Raw genomic sequence first — 12,770 nt, 5'->3', positions numbered from 1 at the left:
TCAAATACAGATCAGTCAACACTTTGGCACCATCGTTATGGTCATCTCGGCTACAAAGGCTTGTGCACCTTGAAACACAAAAACATGGTGAAAGGCCTGCCGCAAATTGTAGCTCTAAACACCATCTGTGAGGCATGTATGAAAGGCAAGCAACATCTGACTCCATTTCTAAAAATGGGTAAATGGAGAGCAACTGAAAAATTGGACTAGGGAAAAATATTGAAATCAATAAGAACACAGCTGAAGGAGGAGAAATCACAGAGGAAACGACTGAACCGATTGCTGAAACAATTGAATCAGTTGCTGAAAACGAAGAAGGGGAAATCACGGAAGAAACGACTGATCCGATTGATGAAACAATTGAACCAGTTACTGAAAACAATTTTCCAGTAACTGTTGCACGAGATTTGACAATAAGGGAGAGGAGAAATCGACATTCACCTATATAGTTAGCAGATTATAATTTCGGTGAAGGCTTATCTAAAGAGGATGAAGAAAATATGACATTTTTTATGATTTCCTATCTTATGAATTTTGAGGAAGCTATCAAGAGCCCAAAATAGAGATTGACTATGGATGAAGAAATCAAATCCATTAAAAAAAATATAAAATATGGAATTTGGTAGTTCTACTCGAGCAAAGAAAATAGGAGTGATTTATAAAACCAAGCTAAATAAGTCTGGAGAAGGAGAAGTTGATAAATACAAAGCAAGATTGGCTGTAAAAGGCTACACACAATAGCATGGAATTGATTATAATGAAATATACACACCTGTGCCCAGAATGGATACTGTGAGAATGATCATTGCTTTTGCCGCCCAAAAAAGTTGGAACCTCTATCAGTTAGATGTCAAATCAGCTTTTTTACATAGCGAGATAAAAGAAGATATTTTTGTTGAACAGCCAAAAGGCTATGAGAAAAGGCTCTCTACATATTAAAACAAGCACCTAGAACCTGGTTTAGTCGAATAGAATCCTGCTTTTATCAAGAAAGGATTCAAAAGCAATTCTAGTGAGCAGACAATCTTCATCAAGAGGAAGAGAGATAAAATTTAAAGGAAATGGATTGATGGTTTATTGAAAGATAACTACAAATTAGCTATTTGAAAACAAATAGAATACTACTGCCTATTAATTAGCTATAACGTTGTAGACCAAGTCAGAAACTCCAACAAATTCCTCCTCGTAAACTGATGCTGGCTTTAGTTTACTCAAGTTGTCTAACTCCAAGCATGCCTCTAAATTTCACAAATTGATCTAGCTTAATTGGTTTAGTCATTATGTCTGCCATTTGATCTTCAGGTTCGCAAAACACTAACCTCACAGTCCCATTAGTTGACAAATTACGCAAGTAATGATACCTGACATCAATATGTTTTGTCCTTTGATGCATAATTGGGTTCTTAGACAATTTGATTACTGAACTACTGTCACACATGATATCGATGCACTCGCTGCTTAGAACACCTAGCTCCTTCAGAATTCTCTCAAGTCAAACATCATGACATGCACTTGCAGTGGCAGCTACATATTTAGCTTCTATAGATGATAGTGAGACAACTCCCTGTTTTCTTGAACTCTAACATATTGCTGCTCCATTTAGAAAGAAAACATAGCCTGAAGTGCTCTTTCTATCGTCAATATCTCGCGCATAATCATTGTCTGTGTATCCCAAAAGATTTACATCCTTGCTCCATTTGTAATAAACTCCAACATCTAATGTGCCTTTTAAATATCTCAGTACCCTTTTTAGCAATCAGCATATGTTCTTCTTTGGGATCAACCATATTATAAGAAATCAAGCAAACCACAAACATTAAGTCGGGATGAGTTACCGTAACGTACATTAAGCATCCTACTAGTTGTTTGTACAATGTTGCATCGACACTTTTACTGCCTGACTTTGACAAGAAGGTGCCAGGGACTATCAGATTCTTTACAGCATTACAATTCGACATATTGAACCTTTCCAATACTTCCTTAACATACTTCTTTTGGCACAAATGAATTCCTCCTTCGTTTTGATAAACTTCAACTCCAAGGAAGAACTTCATTTTCCCTAAGTCTGTCATCTCAAACTCCGTTGCATTGATAACTTGAAACATTTGCACATATTCTCATCATCTCCTGTGTAAACCAAATCATCAACGTATAGGCAAACCAACAACAATTTTCTTCCAATTCTTTTCAAGAAAGAGGTGTGATCATAATTACTTTTCTCAAATCCTTCCTTCTAAAAATAGCTCTCAATTTTGCTGAACCAAGCCCTCGGTGCTTGTTTTAGGCCGTGGAGAGCTTTCCTCGGTCGATAAACCTTGTTCTCTTCTCCCTTTTTGACAAAACCTTTAGGCTGATCAACATATACCTCCTCGTTTAATTCACCTTGTAGAAAAACACTTTTGACGTCAAGTTAATAGATGCACCATCCACGTTGAGCTGCTACTGCCACCAAAATTCTGATTGTATCCCATCGAGCTACTAGTGCATAAACTTCATTGTAATCTACTCCAGCCTTCTGCGAGTATCCCTTAGCGACAAGTCTCGCTTTACATTTGTCTACTTTGCCTTCTTCATTCAGTTTCGTCTTAAAGACTCACTTGACACCGATTTTCTTTGCTTGATGCGGCAATGTCACAAGCTTCCATGTCTGATTTCTTTCAATAGCTTGAATTTCAAGCTTCATAACCTCCTGCCACTTCTTTCCTTTACTGCTTCTTCAAAGTTCACAGGATCATCATTGGAGATGTGAAAAGCAAACCCCTCCTCGACTTCTTCTTCTTCAAATAGGTGTTCACCTATTTCATAATCCCGCATCCCAACTGGCTCTCTACTTTGTCTTGTTTGTTGTGGCAACTCTGGGGAAGATTCATCCATTTCTTAGATTTCTTCTAACCTATCATTTGCTTCTTCATTTGAATCTACTTCTCCATCAGTCTCTCCTCCTTCCGATTCTTCTGCAGCAATATTATCACCATCTCCCCAAGCCAACACATCCTACTGTACATTTTTTTTTACTTGAATTTCAGTCCCATTTTGCACCTTCTTCAAATATGACATTTCCGCTCACAATTATCTTCTTTGTTGCTGGATCATACAGGCGATAGGCCTTAGATTCATCACTAACTCCAAGTATGACGCATTTGAGACTTCGATCATCAAGTTTGGTTCTCTTCTGTTCGGGAATATGGACATGTGCAATTGAACCAAATACTCTAAAGTATTCCACATTTGGCTTTATGCCCGACCACTTCTCCTCAGGAACCAAGTCCTTTATTGCCTTTGTGTAACTACGATTCAAAACATAAGCTGTTCATCTAGCTGCTTTCGGCCACAACTTCTTTGGCATCTCTTTCTCAGATAAAAGACACCGTACCATGTTCATGATGGTCTGGTTTCTTCTTTCTGCAACTCCGTTTTGCTGGGGAGTGTAAGCAGCTATTAGTTGTCGCTTGATCCCGTTATCTTTGCAGAACTTGTTGAATTCATTTGACGTAAATTCTCCTCTCCGATCAGTTCTGAGTCCACGTATGAGATTTTTTTGCTTCATTTTCAACAAGATTTTTGAAGTTTTTGAATGTTTCAAAAACTTCTGATTTATCGGCAAGAAAATAAATCCAAGTCTTGCGAGAAAAATCATCTACAAGTACTAGCAAGTACCTTTTACCAATATGAGAGGTTGGAATGATGGGTCTACAAAGATCTCCATGAATCAATTCCAGTTTGTTTGATGCTCTCCATTTACTTTTCTTTGGATATTTTTGCCGTTGTTGCTTCCCAGCATTGCAAACTTTGACAACTTTCTTTAATTTGGGTAATCCTTCCACCGTTTGTTTTTGCTACATAATTTGAATAGATTTACTATTCATGCCCATACCTCTTGTGCCATAGAGCCTCCAAGTCTTCATCTTCTATTTTCAAACATTTGTCAACCAATGGCTTCATCTTTGCATGAACTGGCAACATGCAATTCGTCGTCATTTGTGTGTTCATTATCAGACCCCTTTGTTGATGATAGATTATGCAGGTTCCTTCTTTGATTATGCAGGTTCTCAATTCTCTCCTTCACCTCCTTGTGCAATGTTTTGATCAAGTTTACCTTACTTGTGGCTGCGTCACTCACAAAAATATTAGAAGAAATAGGAAGCAAATCAAAAGGCGCAAGTGGATTAAATCCATAAACAACTTCAAAAGGAGAACAATAAGTGGTACTATAAATTTCTCTATTATATGCAAACTCTACAAATGGCAAACATCCATCCCAAGACTTAATATTCTTAGAAAGAATAGCCCTAAGCAATGCTCCTAATGTTCTATTAACCACCTCAGTTTGTCCATCTGTCTGAGGATGACATGCAGTTGAAAACAACAATTTGGTACCCAATTTACCCCACAATACTTTCTAATAGTGACTTAGAAATTTAGCATCCCTATCACTAACAATTATTCTAGCGATTCCATGTAATCTTACTCCATCCCTAAAAAACAAGTCAGCAACATGTTTTGCATCGTCCGTCTTGTTGCATGCAATAAAATGAACCATCTTACTAAATCTGTCTACCACAATAAAAATATTATCTTTACCCTTTTTAGTGTGCGGTAAACCAAGAACAAAATCCATAGATATATTAGTCCAAGGTTCGTTAGGTACATTCAAAGAAGTGTACAATCCATTTGGTTGTGATCTAGATTTAGCTTCTTTGCATTTAAAGCATTGACTACAAACTTATGAACATCGTGCTTCATTTTCGGCCAAAAGAAGTGTTCATGCAACATATTATAAGTTTTATTAATCCCAAAATGTCCCATTAAGCCACCACCAAGTGCTTCTTTTACAAGCAAATCTTTGGTAGACCATTTAGGAATACAAAGCTTACTTTTCTTAAATAAGAATTCATGAAACACATAATAATCATTCACAGCTGTTTTTGTAAGACAAGATGCATAAATAATTCCAAAGTCGTGGTCATCTCGATATAATTCTTTAATATGCTCAAATCCAAGAATTTTGCACTAAGACAAGTAAAAAGATTGTACCTTCTAGATAATGCATCAGCTACCACATTATTCTTACCTTGCTTATATTTGATGACATACGGAAATGTTTCAATAAACTCCACCCACTTTGCATGCCTACGGTTCAGTTTGCTTTAACCCTTAAGATACTTCAAGCTTTCATGATCAGAGTGGATCACAAATTCTCGAGGCCATAAGTAGTGTTGCCACAGTTGCAATGTGCGAACTAAAGCAAACAATTCTTTATCATAAGTAAGATAGTTCAATGCTGCCCCATTTAGTTTTTCACTAATATATATTACTGGTTTTCCATCTTGCATCAAAACAGCACCTATGCCGAAACCACTTGCAACACACTCAATTTCAAAAGTTTTATCAAAGTTAGGCAAAACAAGTAATGGTGCATTGGTTAATTTATTCTTAAACTCCTTGAATGTATTCTCTTGCATATCTCCCTATTTAAAAACAACATTCTTTTTCACTAAGTCATTCAATGGTGCAGCTACGGTGATAAAATCTTTTATAAATCTCCTATAGAAGCTAGCTAACCCATGAAAACTACGAACTTTCTCTTATTAAAATTTTGTGGTGTTGGTCAATCCCTAATTGCTCTAACTTTCTTTTCATCTACTCCTACTCCATTTTTACCAACTATGAAGCCAAGAAAGTTAACTTTTTCCATGCAAAAACTACCCTTATTATATAATTAGCATAAAGTTTCTCTTTTCTAAGTGTAATCAAAACTAACTTAACATGCTCCACATGCTCATGCAAAGTCTTTGAATAAATTAAAATATCATCAAAATACACAACAACATGTTTTCCTAAATATTCTCTCAAAATGTGATTCATTAAGAGCATAAATGTAATAGGAGCATTAGTTAACCCAAAAGGCATAACAAGCAATTCATACAATCCAAACTTAGTTTTGAACGCGGTTTGTCATTCTTCTCCTACATGCATTCTAATTTGATGATATCTAGATTTCAAGTCAATCTTTGTAAATAAACATGAACCATGCAATTCATCAAACATATCGTCTAGCCTAGGAATAGGATGTCGATACTTTATCGTGATTTTGTTGATGGCTCTACAATCCACGCACATGCGCTACGTTCCATCTTTCTTCAGCACCAATAAGACTGGTACAGAACATGTACTCAAACTCTCTCGTATATAGCCCTTCTCCATGAGCTCCTCTACTTGCCTTTGAATTTCTTTAGTCTCAATTGGGTTGGCTCTATAAGCTGACCTATTAGGAATGACTGCCCCTGGAAGGAAGTCTATTTTATGTTCAATATCTCTAATGGGAGGTAGTCCTTTAGGGACTTCATCTTGGAATGCGTCATCAAATTCCTGTAAAAGAGATTGAAACATACTAGGCAAAGACAAATTATTATCGTTAGAGACCAAACATCCTTCTTTGTACACAAGTACAAAGATGGTTTTTTGTGAAAACGTTGCCCTTCTAACCTCTCCAACTCTAGCCGCCAAACAACTCACATTCTTTCCTTTATTTTCAATTTCATTCTTTTTTTCACTATGTTTTTCTTCCAACTTTAATTGATCAGCAAATACATTTGCAGAACTCAAAAGGTACAAGAGTGATTATTCTACCATCTTTACCAAAAGAATGCCTATTCAAATAGCCATCATACATAACCCTCCTATCAAATTGTCATGGCCGGCCAAGTAATATGTCTCCAGCATGCATTGGTAAAACATCACAAAGAACTTCATCTTTATATTTTCCCAGAGTAAAAGATATTAAAGCTTGAGAAGTTACCTTCATTGTTCCACTGTCGTTGAGCCATTGAAGCTTGTAAGGTTTAGGATGGTGTTGGGTTGGAATTAGCAACCTTTTGATCAACATGGTACTTACGACATTGGTGCAGCTTCCACGATCAATTACGAGACTCCAAAGAGTCCCCTTGACTAAACACCTTGGGTGAAATAGGTTGTCTCTTTGATCATCAACATCATTCTCTATAACTTGAGTTTTAAGAAGTCTTCTGGTAACAAGTACCAAATGACTTCCATCTTCCAGTTCCTCCTCATTCTCCTAGATTTCTTCTTCAACTAGCTCATCCTTGTACTTTCCTCACTATCTGTGACAACTTGTCCATTCTTGATGATCATGACTCTCTTGTTAGGACAATCACGACTAAGATGAACAATTCCTTGACATTTCCAACATTTGATGTCTCTATTTCTTTCTCGAATCTCCTTATATTCCTCCACTTTCTCTTTACCCTTGGAGGTCTCAGCTTTGTTCTTTTTGTCAAGATCATACTTGCCTCCAACTTTGAAATCTATCTTTTCAATATTTGCATTCTTTTTCCAAGTGTTGAAAGTCGTAGACTTTGAAATACCATACCTCTTGAAGTTCTCCTTCTCCCAAGCTAGTTGCCCTTCGATTTTGACAGCAAGGTGTAACAATTCTTGCATATCAAAGTACGCTTGCCTATCCACTTGATGAGCAAGTTGACGGTTTAAACCACCAAGGAATCTAGCCATTGTATCTTCCTCATCTTCATCAATACATGCTCTATTCATAAGGGTCTCCATTTCTTTGTAATATTCTTCAACACTTTTAGATCCTTGTTGCAAAGTATAGAGTTTTTGCTCGAGTACTCGAGAATAATGCTTAGGAATGTACTTTTTTCTCATTAATGTCTTCAATTCCTCCCACGTTTCAATTGGTTCTTCATAATTTCTCCTCCACTCTGATTTCAAAGATGTCCACCGTATAATGGCGTAATCACAAAATTCAGCCACAGCAAGCTTCAACTTTCTTTCTTCACTGAAATTGTTGCAATCGAAAACATGCTCAATTTTGCTCTCATATTGCAAATTCTCCTCTGGATCAGATCTCTCATATAAAGTTGGAATTTTTAGTTTTACTCCCCCCACCCCTCTTTCTTCTCCTCTCTTATACTGGTACTCCCTCTCAATTTTTTTTGGTGCTAAAATTTCTCTACCCCTTCTTCTGACTCTTCCTCTCCCTCGACGGACATCTCTCCCTCCCCTAGGACTATGTCCCGCTAAAAGGGTGACATTGTCATCTTCTTCATTTTCAACTCCTTCATTCAAGAGTACTTCCCTCCCTTGAAGATTACCTAAGGCTATTTCAATTCGCTCCATCTGGTCTGTCAATGTACTAATAACTTGATTCAAACGAGTAATTGTTCCGACCTGTGCTTCTCTCCACTTAGCTTCATTGATCTCCCCTCCATTTTCTCCGTCTTGGTTCATGATTGTACAAACAGTACTGAAATATGTTTAGGACCTCACACACTCAACTCACTGATTTTACACTTAAGGACACTCGTGTTTATACACACAAAGGTAGGCTGCTTTGGAAAGTGACTAAATTATGATCAAGGTAGGCTAATATATGGGTAAAACAATTCTGATAGTAGCAAGCTATTCAAGGCAATCAAGATAGGTTAATTATGAAATAACAACAAAATAAAACAATAAGTGAACAAACAAATAAGGACACAAAGATACTTTGGGATAGAATTGCACATTGAAAAAAAAAATTCCAAAAAGAAAGAACGTGAAGATTTTAAGAACGATCTAACTCTCCTTTTTACAGAATTCGGGAAATTTAGAAATTATCTTCAAGCGTAGATTATGAGAAACAAAAAAATATATCGAACACAACAGTTCTAGATTTAGATGGATTAAGAAAAAAATGTGAATCAAAGTTTATTTGATCTTCAAATAAACATGCAAATGATCTAAAAAAAATGATAAAGATTGTTTCTAATCACAATCATAAGAACAAATATGATAAGATTTTTTTTTTCAAGATCTAAACGTGATCTTTAGTAAGAAAATGAGAACAAAGTGAAAAGTTGATGAATAATGGCGGAAATGACAGCAAGAAAATAAATGGACAGATTTAAAGAAAATATAAACAATAGCATAAATAAAAGATAAAATCAATTATAGAGTCGGCCACAATGATGTAATCGTATTCTGATATCAAATTGATAAGTCAACCCTGATCCTAGCTTTTGTTGAAGCAAGAACCCTTGATCTTGAATCAAAGTAATTAACACCTTCTTATACTATACGAAATTTGGATCAACCAATAAGGCTAGAATTAGATTATTTCTTACGATCAAAGATCTAGAAGCAAGATTTGGAACCTTATTCTAAATTGAGTCACTCCACCATCGAACTTGATCAAGGCTTAATTGAATGGCTCAGATGCAATTCTACCCCAAGAATTGCTTGAAACTTAGACATGGCAAAATTGATGCTCGGATTTCTAAGGAAAACGTCTCAATTCGAGATCTCAATTTCATTCATTCACCGATCTCCTTTTTACCTAACATATTGTGGGTATTTATAATCTCCCGACAAACAAACGACGTTTGTGGCCGGGATTCAATTCTGATCCCCTTTCATCTCCACAAAAGACGAAATCAATTTTGACCATTTGACCCCTTACAAAATGAAAACAAAAAACAATAAAGTCTTCTAACAAATGTTATGTTTGAGGGGCTAAGGAGATAAACTTGAAATCTATTGGGCTTCACTCTTAAAATCTATTGGGCTTCACTCACGTAGGTTCAAACCCTGTTGGTGATATCAGCTTCTAATTCTAGAAATGATGGTTGAACCAAGCCGATCCAATTTTGTAGATTAGGCTCTCATCATTATAATTTATTTGGTAAAGAACCATTATTCGTATATTATTGTGGTAATTATACGCAATGTGATCGAATAATTAGTCACTAAGATCAACAGAAGGGTTATGTGATCTCAGTGATTGGTCCAATGGTACTTAGAAACGGTCCGATGATACTTAGAAACTAATCACACCTACATTTGGACTAGGTGGTAATTAGTATCGGTAAAGTCAAGCTAAATGATCCTCATCGTAGACAAGTCATCAACGATCCTGATCGAATGCAAATTATGAACTTCGAAAGAAAGAAAGAAAACATTAAAAAAAAAAAAAAAAAAAACAATTTCATATGCTTTGCCACTTCCCCAATTTCTTGATAATAATACATTATGATGAACATATACAACACAATACATAATAAAAATTATTGCTAATAACAAATTAAACCATTACACAAGTGGATGAACATATAAAAGGAGAGGAGAGGAGAGGAGAGGCAGGCATTATTTAGGGAGGTGAACAAGCTGGTTGATATCATAAGGGTAAGCATCACCAGCTTCTTTGGCTTTAAAGGCTCTACTTGCTAGTGCACTAATCCCCACTTCTGTTGGATGAACTGCATCCCAGAACATATACTCCATCCTGTTCGCACAAATTCTTCCTAAACGAGTACACTGCACTTGCCCTGCATCCACTTCACAGCAAGGAGCATTGAGGACCATTCTACCTGCAAGTGCCACACAAACTTGTCAACACAACACAACAACACAACAACACAAGAAGTTGTAAGAGAAGCTACCTGTTGTGGGGCTGGTTGAGGAGATCTTGAACACATCAATGTACGTGAACTTAGCACCAGCCATCTTGGTGTTGAACTGACGAACAAGGGCCTTGAGGCCGTCATTGAAGAGTTGAATAGCGTTGTTGATTTTGTCCACACATCCGCCTCCTTTGTTCTCGAAGTTGGCCCTTGCATATGGAGTGCACCCTATGGATCCCACCCCAAAAACTGCCACCTTTCTTGCTCCTTGCTCATATAGAACCTACCATGTATTCATATTCATTGCTAACGATAGAAAATGAGTAAACAACAATACAAAAATGATACAAGTCCCAGAACTAACTAACCTTCAATTCGGTGTAAAGCTGGTTGTTTAGGACAGTGGCAAATTGTTGGGGAGTATATTGGGCACTTGTTTTGTAGAATTTTGGCATAAAATAATTATTAAGGTAATCATTGCTTCCAATTTGAACGGTATATAAGCAACTACTAAGATGGGTTGAAGTCGCACTTCTGGTTCCCAATAGGCCACGGATTCGTGAAATTGTGATATTGTGATTCACCAATTGCTTATGAATGCTCAACACTTTCCCCTACAAACACGAACACACAATCAATCATACCCAACTAATTTACGGAACGATTATGGGTTTATAAGTAAGGAATCTTTTGAAGAAGTCTGAAGTAAAACCACGAGAGCTTATGCTCAAAAGTGGACCAATGTGGAGATTTGTGGTTCTTAACACAAGCATCTCTAATCACTTACCAACGTTCTTCCAGTTTCTGGGAGAATCCCGGCTCCTCCCGATGCATAGTTTACACCATCGAGAATTTCCCTACCCTTTATAGTCGTAAAGGGTGAAATATAGTGGCGAAAACCCAAATATGTAGCTGAAAAACCATTAGGGTTAATGGTATCAAAACGATTTCCATTGAAAAAACAAAAGAACCATATGCAGTAAGTTGTTGTTGGCTTGCATTCCCATATAACACCAATGTCCATTTCTCTCTCTTGCTTTCTCCCTCTCTAAAATGTTCTCTTAAATCAAGACCCGAGGTTTGTATTCACGTTGTCTGACCGCAGCTAACGTAACTCGAAATAGGCTTGATCCACTCAGTGTTGAGAGCAATCGCACTTTGATGGCAGCGGACTTGCGATTGTGCGGCACTCGCTTCTAAGCCGCAAGTGAGTTAAGCCTATTCGTTCTTACGTTGCCTACGACCAAGCAACGTATGCTCGAGTCTCTAACTCCAGTTCAAGAACAGCAGAGAGTTTAGAAAGCAAGAGTCGAGAAATTGAAATGGGTATTACATGAGAATATAAGCAAAAGGCAACAACAAACAGCTTATTGCATATAACTTTCAGAGTAGAATGGGAAGACAAACCGATGAAGTCAGGAGCATTTCGACCATTGGTGAAGCGGCCAGTGGGCGTTCCTTCTTTATTGAAGTCGCAGCCATAAGGCTTGTAATCAGCCCTGGCATTGCCATAAGCCATTTCCATGACGTTGTTGTTTCCATTGTCAGCTTGGGAGTCCCCAAGTACAAAATAGCAACCCACTTTGGTTTTGGTTTGGGCGGTGGATATGGATTTGGGTTTGGATTTGGTTCTGGATTTGGTTCTGGATTTGATTCTGGATGATGATGCTCCAACAACCCAGTTACTTGCAAAGCAAGCAATGGTTAAAAGACAGAGAACCACCAGGGATTGACCTTTCATTGCTCAAATAATGTGTTGGAGGTTGAACTAGCATACATTTATAGGTTGGATGATGGCAGCATTTCAAGGGAAAACATGGTATTCCCAAAAATAAGATCCATCAACAACCTCTACAACCATTCACTATTTAGTAGAGAGAGAATTGACCCACTTAATAGAGATTTATGTCCTAAAACTTAATAATTAATTATTTAATTTTTAATTATAATTTGTTATTAATATAATTTTAAAAAGGATGTGTTTAACATAAAATCATGTTCAATTAATAATCGGGAGGGTTCGTAGTATATGGATAAGGTTGGGTGTCTTATCTTGATAACACTATTAATACGACCTACTTTTGTAGTCATTACAAATGATTTGATTCAAATGGTTTATATGGAGACGTGTGAGTGGGATATCCTAAACAATGAGTTTGTATAAGATTGGACTAAGAAATATTTAATGTTTCCTTATAAATCCATTAATTGAGAAGATTAATATTTCACATGATGATCATATACGACTTGATATTAATCCTGAGCGAGTTATAAACTGTTACTGGTGAAGACTTGTCCTTTAATTTACATGGGTGAGAATAGCTCTGGTAGCCGATTTAATATGTGTACCAT

At 36.8% G+C, this 12,770-nt stretch overlaps 1 protein-coding gene across 1 annotated transcript; it reads right to left on the bottom strand.

The window, feature by feature from the left end:
* Window positions 1-10,019: 10,019 nt before the first annotated feature.
* On the bottom strand, window positions 10,020-12,159 carry LOC111439942 (GDSL esterase/lipase At1g29670-like). The gene is made up of 5 exons (XM_023077374.1): window positions 11,826-12,159; window positions 11,206-11,330; window positions 10,787-11,032; window positions 10,458-10,701; window positions 10,020-10,385 (listed from the first exon to the last, which is right to left on the bottom strand). The coding sequence occupies exons 1-5, from the start codon at window positions 12,157-12,159 to the stop codon at window positions 10,162-10,164; spliced, it is 1,173 nt and encodes a 390-aa protein (XP_022933142.1). The 3' UTR covers window positions 10,020-10,161.
* Window positions 12,160-12,770: the final 611 nt, after the last annotated feature.

The sequence above is a fragment of the Cucurbita moschata genome, unplaced genomic scaffold (genome assembly GCF_002738365.1).
Source record: "Cucurbita moschata cultivar Rifu unplaced genomic scaffold, Cmos_1.0 Cmo_Scf00120, whole genome shotgun sequence".
Classification (NCBI taxonomy): Eukaryota; Viridiplantae; Streptophyta; class Magnoliopsida; order Cucurbitales; family Cucurbitaceae; genus Cucurbita; species Cucurbita moschata.
Note: the sequence above shows the minus strand (reverse complement) of the source record. Positions and strands in the feature narration are given on the sequence as shown.